Source organism: Pygocentrus nattereri, chromosome 25 (assembly GCF_015220715.1).
Source record: "Pygocentrus nattereri isolate fPygNat1 chromosome 25, fPygNat1.pri, whole genome shotgun sequence".
NCBI lineage: Eukaryota > Metazoa > Chordata > Actinopteri > Characiformes > Serrasalmidae > Pygocentrus > Pygocentrus nattereri.
The window spans coordinates 19345921-19361995 of NC_051235.1; the positions used below are offsets into that span (position 1 = coordinate 19345921).

Genomic DNA, 16075 nt, shown 5'->3' on the forward strand with positions numbered 1-16075 from the left:
GCCAGTGTTTCTACTGAGATTCTGATAAGCACACAGACAAATTAGCTAAAAATGATGAAATTCCCATTAGTAATGAATATAGCAGCAAATTCAAAGTCAAGAAAAAAGCATGCTACCTCATGCAGATTAGACAATCTGGATGTACAAAGTAGCATATTCTACACACTTTAAAAGGAAATTTTGCATACATGCTCAAAAATCAATATCAGTTCAGAATGTATTTAAAGTATGTGATGTATGTATTTAAAGCATGTGAACGATTGAATTGGTCAGGTTGGATTATAAAGCAGTAATAAAAATGTTATAAAATGCAAGTTTCAAAAATTTGCTCAAAAACCTTAAAAGCAGTTCAGAGTGCATTACACAGCACACTACCCAAAAGGATTGTACATTTTACTGTAGCGTTCTTGGAAGCTTTGAATATGAAAAAAGAAAACTAGATTAGGACCTTCTTAATGCCTAAATATAATAAGAATATAAGATAATCAAATTTGATGAATGTAAGTAACTAAAGCAGTATTCATAGAAAGATAGGAAGTTATAAATACGTCATCTGGAACTTAAAATTTGAAAATTTACAAACTGCTTGTGTCAGATTACAAAGACATCACCGAGGCTATAAAGCTGCCACAAATTGGGTTACAGAGATGCCAGTGTAGATGTCCCTGTGTATCTCTCAGTCTCAGTCTCAGTCTCTCTCTCTCTCTCTCTCTCTCTCTCTCTCTCTCTCTCTCTCTCTCTCTCTCTCTCTGTAGAGGCCAGGTGAAGCCAGTGCTTGGACGCTTCAGTGAGTTGAAGGAGCTGCTGGAAGGGCTCGGTCTGGGGAATGGTAGTGTGGACGCTGCCCTGCTGGATGCTGGCTGCTCCTCCATGCAGATGGACACAGCAGAGAGAGGCTTCTCACTCAGCAAGGACGGACCCCTAGACATGAGAATGGATGGAGACAGGTGCTTGCTTTAGTTCAGGCCATCTTGCAGCTTCTCTAACGCTCGTGCTAACAGTCTAAAATGTTCAGTAGCACAAAAGAACATTTACAAGCCCACAAAGTACATTTGAAAAGATTTTACTGTTTAAAAAGCTGCCCTGTCAGATGAGCTAAAGCAAAAACTAACACAAGTGGTAGTTGGTGCAATACATGGTGAGGAAGACTCATGATCTTTCAGCAAACTTTAGTGAAACATTACACTTGAGATTACCAACAATGTTTAATTTTAATCCAGTATGAATCTGCAATGTCTGTAGTTTTTACTTTGTAGTCTGCAAGTAATAATTCCAGAACAATTTACTTTCTATGATTTGCAGAACTCTGAGGTCCCTCAGTAATAATAGTCCTGTTTGTGCCAGTATCACAGTAATTTGATAATGTATGGTCTTCCACATAGTTTAATCCAAACACCTGTTCAAGCTGGAAATTCTTTTACCGGGCGAGTTCTGGTAATGTAATTTAATGTATTGTAATTTGTGTGTGACTGAACTGGCTGAATTGCCCAATATAGACCGGGTCAAAACATCGTCACATGGATGTTCACCGCAGGATTATGAGACAGGCACTGTACTTCCAAACAAGAACAATGTGTTGTATGGCTAGAATGGTACCAAAAGTCCCAAACAAACAAAACCAAAACAACATATGACGCAGGATGAGGGAGGAGACTTTACATCTCATTTCAGTATAGGGTGCCGCGTGTCATCAGTGGCATTTCAAAATGATCGTGCATAATAGAATATGGGAGGTAAAATACATCAAACTGTTCTGGATTTCAGTAGTCTTGTCATGAACATCAGGGTTAAGGAATTGGGTCAGTCAGGCTCCTTTTAGCTGTTAGTCTTGTCTTCTGGTCGCAACCAATGTACTGTACGCTTTCTGTTAAATGGTTTTGTTATTATTCTACTGTGATGTTGAGTCAAACAGGACTGCTGTTATTACGGGAGCTCCAAGTTCTGCGAATTATAGAAGGTAATTCTTTACAGAATTATTACGTAGCAGAGTTTAAAAACTACGGACGTTGCAGATTCAAACGGGATTAAAGATCTCTTTGGTAATCACTGAAATTACTGCACCTTCCCAGGTAAAACTAGTTCAGCTCAGATAGGGCTTTAGCCTAGTGTTTCAGGCTAATTTGCTGTTATTGTTGTTAATACTGCAGGTTTGTTCTAAGGTTTTCCTTCACATGAAAGAGAAAATAGCACTTAGGGACAATTTGGCTAACTGGCTAACAGACATGATGGTCAGTACAATCAGTGTGTGGGATTATACAATCTTATGCAAAAGTTTAGGCACCCCTGGTCAAATCATGATTTATTTTGTTGGTTTTTGCAGTGAAAAGTCAACATATCCTCTACAGAGAACACAGTTCTGCACATTTCAATGCAAACGTTATGGCACATTTTACATTTTATGTTTTATTTTTTCCTGTATGTTAACATCAGTAAATAAATATAAATTGTGCACTAAAATGAGCAGCAAAATGAAACTATTAGTGTTAATATTGTGCGCTAGAGGATATGATAACTTATTTTCACCTACAACATCAACAAAACATGTAATTGCAGTATTTGAGTACTTGAGTATTTTTCAGCAGCTTCAAACATGTCTCAGCCAATCAGATTTTAGTCCTGGAACTATCCATTTTGTAAAAAGCACTTTTAAAACATGTGGTACTTTGGAAATGAGATTCGTTACAGTTGGCACTGTATATCTTTTCCTCCATCTATCTTTGATTGGGCTGTGTGACAAATTGTAGATCTGCACAGGTGGAAGACATTAACTGATTAATGCTTGTTTGGGGCAGTCATGGGCTGGAGGTTAGGGAATAAGCTTCGTAACCGTAAGGTCACCGGTTCGATCCCCAGAGCTGACAGCAAGTGACTGAGGTGTCCTTGAGCAAGACACCTAATCCCCAACTGCCCCCGGGCGCTGCGGATCGGGCTGCCCACCGTTCCGGGCAAGTGTGCTCACTGCCTCCTAGTGTATGTGTGCTCACTAGTGTGTATGTAGTGTTTCACTTCATGGATGGGTTAAATGCGGAGGTGAAATTTCCCCGTTTGTGGGAGTAATAAGGGTCACTTAAACTTAAACTTGTTGAGGTGCACAGAAATACCACGGAGAGAAGCAATTTGGAAAGCAGACCTCTAGTCCTCGAGAGTTCGTCTGCAGTTGTACTGATAGGATAAGCTCACCTGCTCAACAGTACATATAAATACTGTATACCAAAACCTGTTAAACCAAGCATGAGCTTTGGCCTTAGGGAGATTTCTAAGGCATATCAGGAATATTCTCTTGAGGATGTAGGAGGAGATGAGAGAGGAAAAAGAGGCAATGGAGAGGGGCACTGAAAGAGAGGAAGAAAGGAAGAGTGAGAAATGTGTTACTGTGTGTGTGTGTGTGTGCTCATGCGTTTGGATGAGTAGGTGTGTGAGTGTGAGGGTAATCTCCCCTCATTTAAACAGCAGGGCTGTTTGGGTTCAGACGTGCTTCAAGGTGATAGAGCCGCCCACACGCGAGGAGATTTTTCTAATGGAGAGAAAACACCATAACAAAAAATGAGCTCCAGCCTTCAAGGCTCTAAACTTTCTGCGCAACCGTGGATAGAAACCAGTGAAACTTATTTCAGGCAAACACATACACAGCAAGGTTCCCAAAACTCCACAGGTAAATCAGCTTATGAGCGTTCCTATATATGTTACTGGTGAAAGTTTAGACACACCTACTTATAAAAGGTTTTTTCTTTACTTTTATTGTTTTTTTTCTATTTACTTTTTGAAGCATGTTTGAGAATAATTATGAAAGCCCTTAAAGCAGAAATACTGGCCTTATACCAAATAGAGCTATTTAGACACATCTGATTGGCTCAAATGCATTAATGAGCATAAGCATTCCACTAATTAACTTGTAATGAGGCACACATAGTAATTAGGATGATCTAATGATTGTAATGGCGGTGGTTTCCAAATCTACCTTTCATAAAAGTTCTAAATGGTATTTACTACTCTTACAGAGGTTTTCCCCTTTTTTATTCCTAGGCATCAACTTCACTATTTACTTTTCCATTCAAAAGTTTGAAATCACTGTTGTTTTCAGTAATATAAAACCAATTTGGTTGCCGATACATGTGTAAAATCATGTAATGTAGTATCTTGTGCAACTTCTCAAATAATCAAATTTCAGATGATTAGTAGAAAGCTTTTTTTCTAATTTCCTTGAATTTGACAAAGAGCAGTTCATAGCTGTATGAGTAGATAAAATAAGCTTCATCATAATGTATTTATCTTAAATAATTCAGTAACAGTATTTTGATCATGTTGAATGCTTAACTGAACATGAAACTCACATAAACGCAGGGTGAGCATGAAAGTAATGTGAACGCAGTTTCCAGTTTTCTACTTCCAGTAAGAGCAACAGTGGCTGCGTGTTTGTTAGTTAGATTGCTGCTTGTTGGTTTATCCAAAGTTTTCCCACGATCACCATCCAGCATAGTAACTGATTTACCAATGTTGCCGCATCAGTGATGTGCTCTGCTTGTAAATGACACTTCAAAATTGTGACAAACGAATCACAAATGCCTGCAGTTGTTGTAAATAACTTTCATTTTTATGAAGATTTTGAAGACGGCCACCAGAGAAACCTGCCTTTTAAAATTGTGTTAGAAAGTGAGAACTGCAGTCACGCAGTTAGGCACAGTAATATAGAGCATGCAAACAGCTGGGTGTCAGTATGGAACTGCAGTTGACAGGGGTAAACTACAAAAATGCGTGAACAGTGTTGTGACAGTCATGTTGTGACAGGGGCAGTCGTGGGCTGGAGGTTAAGGAACTGGCCCTGTGACTGGAAGGTTGCCGGTTTGATCCAAAGTCCTGACAGCCCATGACTGAGGTATCCTTGAGCAAGACACCTAACCTCCAATTGCTCCCCGGGCGCCGTGGATAGGGCTGCCCACCGCTCTGGGCATATGTGCTCACTGCCCAAATATTAAAATTTTTTTCTTTGTATTCACAGAATTTTTTAAAATATTGAATAAAGCTTAACATACCTTTTGTTTAATAGTTGTTAAGATTGAAATGTATATTAAATAAGTTAATATAGTATGTAAAATCACTGGAATTGTGAATATACAGTCTTATGCAATATGTTTGAACACCCTTGATCACATGATGTGTCTTAGAACAGTGAAACTTAAGTTAACACATCCTCTACAGGGAAAAAACTTAAATATGGCATTTTAATTTTTCTTCTCATTTTGGTACATTTCTGTTTATTTGCTAAATTTAACATATCAGGAGGAAAAAACATGTCAAGAGCTTATGCCATAACTTTTGTATGCATATTAAATAAACACTAATTTTGCATTAAAATATCTTTCTTTGTAAAGGATGCATTCAAAATCACAAAATCAGCTACATGTCATTGGACTGGGGTGCCCAAACTTTTGCAAACAACTGTAGCAAGCACTTTCAAGCTTTTGAGCAGTACTCTGTTTACACATTTCAAGTAATTGATCTTAAGCCTTCAGATCATCTATTCAAACACATACATTCAAGACTATCCAAACTTTTGATTGCTTCTTTCATGATGCATGCAGATGAACTGATAGCAGGTTCACTGTCTTGTCACCCATGGAAACATGCACACAGGCACAGCACACAGCAGTACATTGTTCTGTTCATGGCTGGCACAGACAGTTAAAGGGAAACAAACTAAAAACCACAGAGAAGAACAGTGCTCTGTTTGCCAGTGCTAATACCAGCCATTTGCTTTGTTTACCTGTAAACAAAGGTATCCCCTGCGGCAGCTTCTTTTACCAGCTATAATTAATAACTCTTCATCTAACAAGCCCCTCATTACTCACTCCTTTAATGTTCCCCTCGTTATTTTGAAAAATAGATGGAGGTTCCTCTCTAACTTTTATGGAGAAATTTGGTGAGAAGTTTGTGGTGTGATAATGAACTGGAGATGGATTTAAACAGGTTGAGTGAAGACCAGCCCACGAGGCGAGAAATGTTAATCCTTATCTTCACATCACTCAATGCTCGGAAATGCAACTAAACTTTTTTTCCCCTGACACTCACTTCCAACCTCCGCTGACCTTGAAGGAAAAGAAAGGATGGTTTGTCCACGTCTGAGCAACACTTCCACCTTTCTTTGTTGTGCCCACGTAAACTGACAAAACCGTGATGCTGCAAACTTCCTCGTGCACCTTGAAAGAGTAATCACGATGCGTCAAAGGAGAGGGCATGGCAGTGCCTACAGCTCAAGGCTTCCTGTGAACATCCTGTGGTGTTTAACTGACATTCTCTCAAGAAAAACCGAGTTATGCGATGAAAGGATATGGTGAATGAATGTAAGACATGATTGGGTGAGAATGATTATTTACACACAGAGGGATGCAACGTTATGGGAATTGTGGACTGATGCTGATATCCAATAATTTTTGTGTACATATCTGTGACAACATCTACCTGGATTAGCGTTACAGGCAAATTTCCACATAGTAACAAATACAGTAATGTTTTTTTTTTTAGATATTTGTTGTTCTATTATAGATTCATCAGTTTAGAAGTTTTTAGTTGGTATACTTAGACACTTTTCACTTTTGTTTGAGCTCGAAGATTAAGAATTTTGTACGAAAATGTTGCAAAAATGAAACTATAATGGGCTTCTTTTTTACCCCACACAGGAACATTAGCAGTGGTGCTGGATAATTTACACTCAGTTGAATTCAGCTTTGCCAGAGTGCCTTTAAATTACAGTTCCTGACTGTGCAAAAGTCTATACACACTGGCAGTTAGTGTGTTTTGTTTGTAAAACTGTATATTATTAGAATTAATGCAAAAAAAAAAACAAATATAGTATAAACCAGATGTTGGATGAGAACCACAGGTCATTTGGAAATGGTTACATATTGACAGACATAAAATTATTACTTATTGTGTTTTATTTGTATTTGTTGTAATATTAGTGTTTTATAGAGCAAATAGATTGATTTTAGTACTGTAGTTGAAACTTTTCTGAAAAAATACTTTAATGCTTTGAATTTTCTTTATTATTTTCACATCATAATAGCCAACAATATAATTGATGTGGAAAGGGGCGGAACTATAAGGCACTCAAGTTTAGCACAATAAGTGAAACTTTGCAAATTTTGTGTAATACTTAACAGTTTTCATTTAGTGGTTGCATATAAATGCACTTTGTTTCTCTCGCTCTCTCTCTCTCGCTCTCTCTCTGTCTGTCTGTCTGTCTGTCTCTCTCTCTCTGTCTCTCTAACTCTGTCTTTCTCTCTCGCTCTCTCTCTCTCTCTCTCTCTCTCTCTCTGTCTGTCTCTCTCTCTGTCTCTCGCACTCTGTCTCTCTCTCTCTCTCTCTCTCTGTCTGTCTGTCTCTCTCTGTCTGTCTGTCTCTCTCTGTCTCTCTCTCTTTCTCTCTCTCTCTCTGTCTCTCTCTCTGTCTGTCTGTCTGTCTCTCTCTGTCTGTCTGTCTCTCTCTCTGTCTTTCTATGTCTCTCTCTCTCCCTCCCTCCCTCTCCCTGTCTCTCTGTTTCAGAGCTATAGGTGCTGTAATGGGTAACACAACCATTTAAAGCTGAATGATGAACTGGAGGTTTATTTTAGACATTTTGGGTTTGAGATGTATATATTTGTGCTCTCTCTCTTTCTCTCTCTCTCTCACACATACACACACACTCTTTTTATAGATCTCCAGCCCACATCTCCCAGAGTGGGAAGGGGAGGAAGAGAGGAGGAGGGGGGAGGAAGAGAGGAGGAGGAGGGAGGGCTTTTTTTCTTCCTTTCTTTCACCGTGTGTCTAAGAGGCTGTCAGCCTTTGGCTCCTGTCGGAGAGGAGTCTGTGACGTCAGTGGGCTTAATTGGGCTCCTCTTTGTGCGTAGGTACCCCGGCATGCCCCGCGCGGCTGACGCCGTCAACGCCTTGGATCAGCGGGCGCTTGCGTCCATACTAGCCGCATACGGGGAGGAGCGGCACGCGGGCAAAATCGCGGCGGCCATCGCGCGGGCACGCAGCGTCCAGCCCATCGCCCGGACACAGCAGCTGGCCAGCATCGTGGCAGGTACTAAGAAAACAACACTCCCCACACCCTAAAATTAATTCATTCCCCGACGCCATATTCTCGCTCTGCTAAAAGAAAAAAAAGGAGTGCTGAGACATAGAGAGGCAGAGAGAGAGGGAAATATTCATCCAATCCATCCAAAAGTCCTCCCTCTGGGACCTATTTGTCGTGGAATGAGGGAGGGAGCGAGGGAAAAAGGGAGAAATGAGAAGAAGAGAAAGGGAGCGATGCCGACTATAATTCTGAAAATCCTTTTCTTTTCCCTCCTGTTCATCTGCCCATCAGCTTCTGTCTGACTTTCTGATGAGAGCCTTATTAATAAAAACATGGCACAACTGACAAGAGAGAAGCATAGAGAGCTAGCAAAGCTAACGGATGTTTTTATTAATTAATTATTTTACTTATTATTTATGTATTTTTTACTTGTAAATACATACATTTTATTACCCTACAAGGCTTCTGGGTTTGTTTATTGTTATTTTTTTATAAATAAATTCATATTTAGACTTGCACCCCTCCTTAAACCACCTCTTTCTTTTTCATGGTCACCCCCCCCCCCCCCCACCCCCACCCTTTGTATGTATCGCACCCCCACCATCGCATGTCGCAAAACACACACGCCTCGCACAGGCATGTGCAAATATACGTGCACCACATTGCGGCAGCTTCATGATGGTGTATGATATTATATTTATCATCCGCTTTGGTTTTTTGTTATTTTTATATCCCTGCGCTGTCGCTGATACTGGTGAGCGAGCGAGGGAAGGAGGGAGGGAGAGTTAGGGGTGGTTCAGTGGATGATGGTAGCGCGGGGTGAGCACGTGCGTCACGGCTGGAGAACAGGTGTGAGTGAGGGCAGTTGTTTCATCTTCTTTGAAGAGCCGAGCGAGTCAACACCAATGTTTATTCCAATCAATCCGGAAGGTCCCGACTCACGCGTGTCCCTCGGGAGCGCCGATGGGGCCAGCAGCTTCGCCCGTTGCCCAGGGAAGCGAGTGACGGGGTGGAGGAAGGGAAAGAGGGAGGCTCTGAGTGTGTGCATGTCTATATCGTTGTGGTTGTAAGAGGGGTTGTAGACACCATAATGATAGGTATCAAGGGAGTTCTCTCTTTTTTTTCCTCATTTCCTAATGTAAATTACTCTACCCCATGACGCCTTTCTGCCCTTGTGTTTGGGGCTTTGTTGTCCTCTGCATCTGCCTTTCCACAGGCACAAACAAGGGGAAAAAGAGTTTTTCTCTTACTCCCCTCATCTTACCCATTGTTTGCAGATGGTGTAGGTTTCCCCTCCTCATAATCAACCTCAAGACTCCTAATACTTTTTTGTATTGCATTATGAAGCCATTGTCAGATCTTAACCCCTTTATAGGTTTTGACAAATCCTCTCTCTCATAGCTACATACCTTACATTGTAGTTCCAAGACTTGCTATCAAAAATTCCCTACTACTGATGTGAATAATTGACCTGAACTAACTGAAAAATAAGACCAGAACTTAAAGCGTTAAACCCAGAATCGGCCTCCTCTCCACCCGTGCACACAAGCAACAAGCAACGCCCCTATTAGTAGCTGCTGCTACTTAATGGAACATGCCAGAAAGGAGCTCTGTCTGCACAGGTCTAATATTCTCATCAATATGGACCCAGCTGGTGTGACAGAAGATTACACAGAGTCCCGCAGGAGAGTGGCCCCACGCCCCTCAAACTCGGCTGAGCGTTTGCTGGGCCAGTCTGAATCATAATGAGCTCCAGGCTAAGGCTGGCACCGCTCCTGCAGCTCGTTCACACTCTCAGTGACACTATCCTCTTATGCCCACCCTCCCCTAGCCCACAGACACACAGCACACACCCACCTCCCTTTATTATCCCCATCTCAATAAGCAGTCTACTTAGTCCTTAAAACTCCCTTTTTCCTGTTTTTTTCTATTTATTTATATTAGTTAATTTCTATTTATTTATATTATGTCATTTATTTAAATTGATGACAAGTTTATCATTTATCATCTTTTAGGGCAGAAGCTCTAAAAGGCCAATAACAAATAAATAATTCATTAATGGAACGTTATTGTGCAAAAGTCAGAGAGCACCCTTCATTTATTTAATTTACATTCAAGGCTGGCCTTTATTACAGCCTTCATTCTCTTTGGTGGACTTACTTTCAATTCTTAAAAGAAATCTGCAGGGATATTTTTCCACACCACCAAAGTTCAGTCTTAGAAATTGGTTGCATTTTCTGATTCTCACATCTATGTAAACACACTCAGAGATATTGAAGTCTGGTGGTCAGTCCATTGTCCTGAGAGCACCAGCCGCTTCTTTATTTGGATTTCAGGTTTGCTTCTTTTGTTTAGCTAGACATCCTTTCAGACACACAGCTTTGGGTCGTCTCACAGTGGAAGTGTGGATAGAAACACCAGTGGATTATTTCAGATCTTAAGCAAGAGTGAAGCTTGATTTTCTCAAAGATGAAAACTGTATGTACTGTTGATCTGATGAGGACAGTTTTGGTGGTCTACCAAGTTGTATGGTAGCTAGGATTCCCGTTTTCTCTGTATTTCAGTTTTGCAATTTCCTGTATTTTTACTCATTTTTATTTGACTTTCTTCTTTCTTATGCAAATATGGTCTCAGACTTTTGCACAGTACCAATCCTGTATAGTAATTTCGTGCTGGATTGCTACCTTTTAAATGAATAAGCCCTATGCAGCTGTGTATAATGATGAAACTATGCAGCTTTTCTGAAACAGCAGCTTTGCCCTTTTGGCAACGTGAAATGGAGCAGCTAGATCAGCGTGAGTTGGATTTCCTAATGAGTGCAGGCAAGTTTGTACACCTTGCAGTTTTCTTCTTGCCCTGTGAAAATCATATATATATATATATATATATATATATATATATATATATATATATATATATATATATATACATTCTAAAACATCATCTGATTGATTTGGCAAAGCTCTAGGCCTTTGCTCGGTGCAGTTAAAGAATCGTTTAAGCCCGTGGTCCTGTTAATATCAGCGTGGAACGCTAATCAGCACCTTATCGATCACTGGCTGGAGTGCAGCCTTGTTGTAGCTCTGATGAAAATTGATCTTTCAGTTTCTCTTTTAGTTTCTGGGGCCCCCCAGCCCTGTTTGGGGCTTTGTGACACTTCATGGAGCCTATGTTAGCAATCACACTCTCCAAGGCCATGCTAACCTTTACAATTTTGCTACAGTCAATTCCTATAGACGGGTTTCTTTGCAACATCATCAGAGAGTTGTGGACACAACTAGGTGTCAGGAAGCAACAGAAAGCAGCACTTTTTACGGCAATCTTCACAGCATAAAACAACAAGGACAAGGAGCAAGAAGTTGTGCGGTAAACTACACAAACTGCAGAGAAGATGCCAAATACTGCAGAAGATTATGGATCCAGGCCATCAAAAGGGCAGATTGGGTTAATTGGGGTAAGTTAGCTCTGTGGGTGATTTCTGTTAATGATAACTACGCCAAACTATACTGCTTTTGTTCAGTAGGTCCTGGCCAACTAAATTGTGTGTTTCAAGTAATCAATAAAATCAATGGAATTTAGGCAACGTATACTTATTATGTGTTGCAGGGCTGCCCAAAATGTGGTGCGCAGGCCAGAGTTGAGCTGTGAGGACATGTGATTTGGCCATCAAGAGATTTTGCCTTACCCCTCTAACCAAACATATCTTTATACTATGAGTAAATTATTATATTTTGCATATATATTCTTTTGAGTAACAAAATATAGTGCAGTAATAATTTGTGTACTGTTTTGTCTTTTTGACCCTTGACTCAACAAAGACTCTGCAATGATGGCCCCCTCAACAGGCAAAATGTTTGGCATCCTTGCTCTATTACTTTAGTTGTTATTATTTTTCTTATTGTGTATGATATCAATGAATCTTTAGACCTATTAGAACTGGTTCTTTACACAAAAAGAATGGTTCTGTTATTATTTGAGATCATGGAACCTTTTTCATAGAACCTTTTGCTAAAGGTGTACTTACTGCAGCACATTGTGAGGTTGTAACAGGTGAACTGGATATTCCACATTATGTTTTCAGACAGCACTATGAAACAAATGGCACATTCCTAAAATAGTGTGCTGGATAGTGAATAGTGGATAGTTGAAGACCTAGTGCTCTTGTCTGCTGGGAGCCACCTGCTGGGGAGAGCATGTCCTGTTTGCATATGGCGTTCCTTTTGTTCTGAGGTGACTCCCCTACGCTGACGTGAAGCCACACATAGCTGATCCACAGCTGGCCAGAGAGGCAAAAAAGGCAGGCAAAAAAACAATAGCAACCAGTGCTATACACCAGCCCCACTCCACCGAGAGATCCCCCTCCAGGTAATTGTAGCCCAGCGTTCCAAACAGTGGACAATATTCATAATGTAGTGTGTTCCTGTGTGGTTTGTTGTTTTTATAAAGGGGGATTTATGAGCTAATAATGAAGTATTACGGTCCACCACCATTATACTTGTAACCAGGTACTGCCTCTGTGACGTGCTAGCTGTGCCAGTCACTAAAGGCCCTTCCAGGACTTTGAAGGAAAGCGCTGTCAGAGCTGTCGAAAGATATTAGATCTTCTGCCTTCCATCTCACAGGCAAAAGCTTGGATCATGCCAGAACAGGAGATAATATTCAAATTTGAGGTAACTGTGTAAGGTAAACGAGAAGATGGAGGTCTTTCATTTTATCTCTCCCCCTCATTTTCCCTCTATCCCGCTCTTTTTCGTCCCCAGACATAGAGGAACAGAGATATGTAAGTTCGTCCGTGAGACGTAGTTACCGCAGATGACTCATCAGTTTGTTGTCATAGCAAGGGATTCAGTCCTGTACTGAGGATTGGAAAGCCTCCAACAGACGTAAAACCAGACGAGAAAGGAGTAGACTTGCTTCAGGTTCAAATCACCAAATTAAACAAGAATCTTAATTTAGCTTATTTTCTTTTTCACGTTGAGTACTTTAGAGGAAAATTCCATGAATTTTGTGAATTTTAGCATATTGGGGTGTGAGCAAAGTCATTCAGAGTGGTTTAATGTGAATTGGTGCTCTGTAGAAAAACTCAAATTTATTTACAGTGAAGATAAGAAACCTTACAGGAGAAGGCGACAACATTCTTCAATTTTAATTGTTAATAAAGTTATTGTCAAAAAGGTTTTATTTCAAGTATTTCTATAACCAGTTGTATAATACTTTCTTTGATGTATCTTTTAGAGCCTTTGAAAACTTTGGACATCTGATTGCCATCATTACTATTGTGAACTATTCTAACCAACTTCTCTAGAATGGAGCAGTTCACATCAAACTACTCTGAATGCCTTTGTTTATATCTTCACTGTTGAATTATGCAGAAATTTGGGAAACTTTGGTGAACTTTTCATTTAAGCAATTTCCTCAGTGAGGTTTTGCACGTATACAATTGCACATATACAATTAGGTCCAAACCAAGAAGCTTGTCTTCAGTTGATCCCCTTTAACTGCTTAAAATAGAAGTAGATTAGCCAAAGCAACAACATAAAAGTCAACACAGTTAACGAGGGTGTGTTCAAATAGTTAACTGGCTTTATGATCTACAGAAGATCAGTCCTAACAGCAGGGTACATGTGTAGATGTCGACTTGGCCTGGCTCTTGATCAGAGATTTTTCCCTGGTTCTGAACCTCCCGACTGTCCGTTTTGACGGCCTGTAATTGGAACGATTCAGCGGGACAATTTTCAGCTCATCCACCTCACCTGGACACCTGGTGTCAGTGACACAGCTTCTTGTAGAAGAGTGTTAACCAGGCATTGCGTGGTGTAACAGTCACTCAGAGTAGGACTGTTTCTTGTCTTTCTTGTCTAAGCAAATCCCTTTGTATGGACAAGGAAGGATCGGGGCTTCCACAGTGCTTACCTACTGTACACTTCAGGCCCTGCAGGAAAAAGTTACTGTCCCTTTAAGAGCTGTACACTAAGCATCCCTGGGGCATAGTGTCATGGTTCTGCTCTGTCCCACATTCAGCGGCCTGCTTAACTCTCAATTCCAGTTTCAGTACACTTTCTATATTCCATGCCCATCTACCCTTCCAAGCATAAGTTTTATGCTAAAAGCTCATATTAAGGAAAAATGTATGTAGGCATTGTTAAAGTTTCAACACACACATCTCAGTCTGAGCAGTCCATATAGGGAAACTCAGCTACAAAAATGGTTTTGAATTCACTGTTTTATGATATCATAATACCCAACACACATACGTAGATAGGCCTATTCAGCCAGGAGTTCTCTCTGTCTGTTGTAGTTATAAGGAGGGTTTCAGCCCTTTTCAAAAAGATTGCATTTTATGAGGCACAATACATGTCAGCCAATCAGAACAGAGCTTATTTGCATGTATCGTTCTTAAAGGCACAACCTGTGCCTTTGCCTAAGTGATGAGAAAAGGTGGGAAAATGGTCATGTAAAATGAATTATGACTGGTTTGACCCACAGATGCCTTAACTGAAAAAAATAAAACCAGGAGTGTGAATGTAGGATATGGCCCCTTAATGTAGGGCTAAAAACAGGTATGCCAATGAAAATACGCAAATTAATGTAATGCAAGTCATTTCATGAGGAACAATAAATTTGATTTTAGAAGAGGCTTTTTCTTTTTTTTTTTGTATACCAGTGTAAAGCTAGCTGTGTACTGTTTATTGTTTCTTTATTTCTTTAAATCAGTCATTGAACTTCAGCAGTGGTTGTGATCTCTTAGGTTAGGAATTTTGTGCTATCAGTTAAACATAACAGGAGCACAGTCGGTTCTGCAACTTGATAAAGTGTCCATTCTGGCCTTTGTTTGCACAAGCTAAAAGAACACAAAGCTAATGACGCCCACTGTAATGTAGCCTTGAATTTCAAATGGTGTTTTTGCCTGTAGTTTGCTGCAAGAGGCAACAGGATGATTAATAATAGAACACTATTACAAAAGGAAAGAGGTCATTCAGTCCTCTGGTTCGATTAAGGATTAGCCTGCTATTCAGGCTAAAATGTGTGAGGGCAGAGCCTTATTCAAGAGTGCCCTAACTCTTCATTATAGAAAGGTGTCACACAATAATCAGCCTGACCCAAACAAGACATACTGCCAATTATCAGTTCCACTAGCAGTCGGGTGTTACCCAATAATCCCTCCCCTCTCACTCAAGACAGCCACTCAATTAGATGCTTTCTGTAGCACTCCACATAACAGAGACGCTAACATATGCCCTGGGTAGCCTGTCCATTATTTTCTTTTGTTAGTGGCAATGCTATTTTTTATTAGCCATGATAAAATAAAAGTCTATCTTAAGTCTAGATATTGTATGATAATTCAGATATTTCCACGTCTTTTTTTAGTGATGCACTAATAGGAAAATTGTGGGCTGGTACACTGTATAGACAAAAGTATGTGGACACCTCTCCTAATTAATGAGTTCAGGCACACCCACTCTCACTGGTCTTAAATGTGACACTGTCATAGGATGCCTCTTTGCCACAAGTCAGTTGCCCTGATAGATCTGCCCTGGTCAACTGTAAGTGATGGGTTTTCTGGAGTGATAAATCATGCTTCTCTATCTGGCAGTCTGATGGATAAATTTGGGTTTAGCAGATGCCAAGAGAACGACCTTCCAACAGGTCGTACCAACAGTAAAGTTTGGTGGAGGAAGGATAATGGGTCTTTTTTTCAGGGCTTAGGCTTAGCCCTTTAGTTCCCATGAAGTGCAGTTTGGGGTTTGAGGATGTCTATAAAGATGGTCTGATGAGTTTGGTGCTCAGGAGCCAGAGTGGCCCTGACCTCAGCCCCACTGGACACCTTTACGAGGAGTTGGAATGTTGATTTTGAGCCAGACCTTCTCATACACAGTGTCAGTGAGACCTCACAAATACTCTTTTGATTGAATGGGCACAAATTTCCACAGACTCACTTCTAAAATCATGTCCAAAGCTTTCCCAAAAGAGTGAAGGCTGCTATAGCAGCAAAGGGGTGGGGCAAATCCATAATAAAGG

General features: G+C 40.4%; 1 protein-coding gene across 2 annotated transcripts in view; it reads left to right on the forward strand.

Annotated features, from left to right (window-relative positions):
* Positions 1-16075, forward strand: part of mettl15 (methyltransferase like 15) — a 113750-nt gene that overhangs the window by 89039 nt on the left and 8636 nt on the right. For both annotated transcript variants that reach the window (XM_037534411.1, XM_037534410.1), the window contains exons 4-5: positions 756-947; positions 7884-8062. In XM_037534411.1, the coding sequence (XP_037390308.1) occupies positions 756-947; positions 7884-8062 (371 nt within the window). The remainder of the gene's footprint in view (positions 1-755; positions 948-7883; positions 8063-16075) is intronic.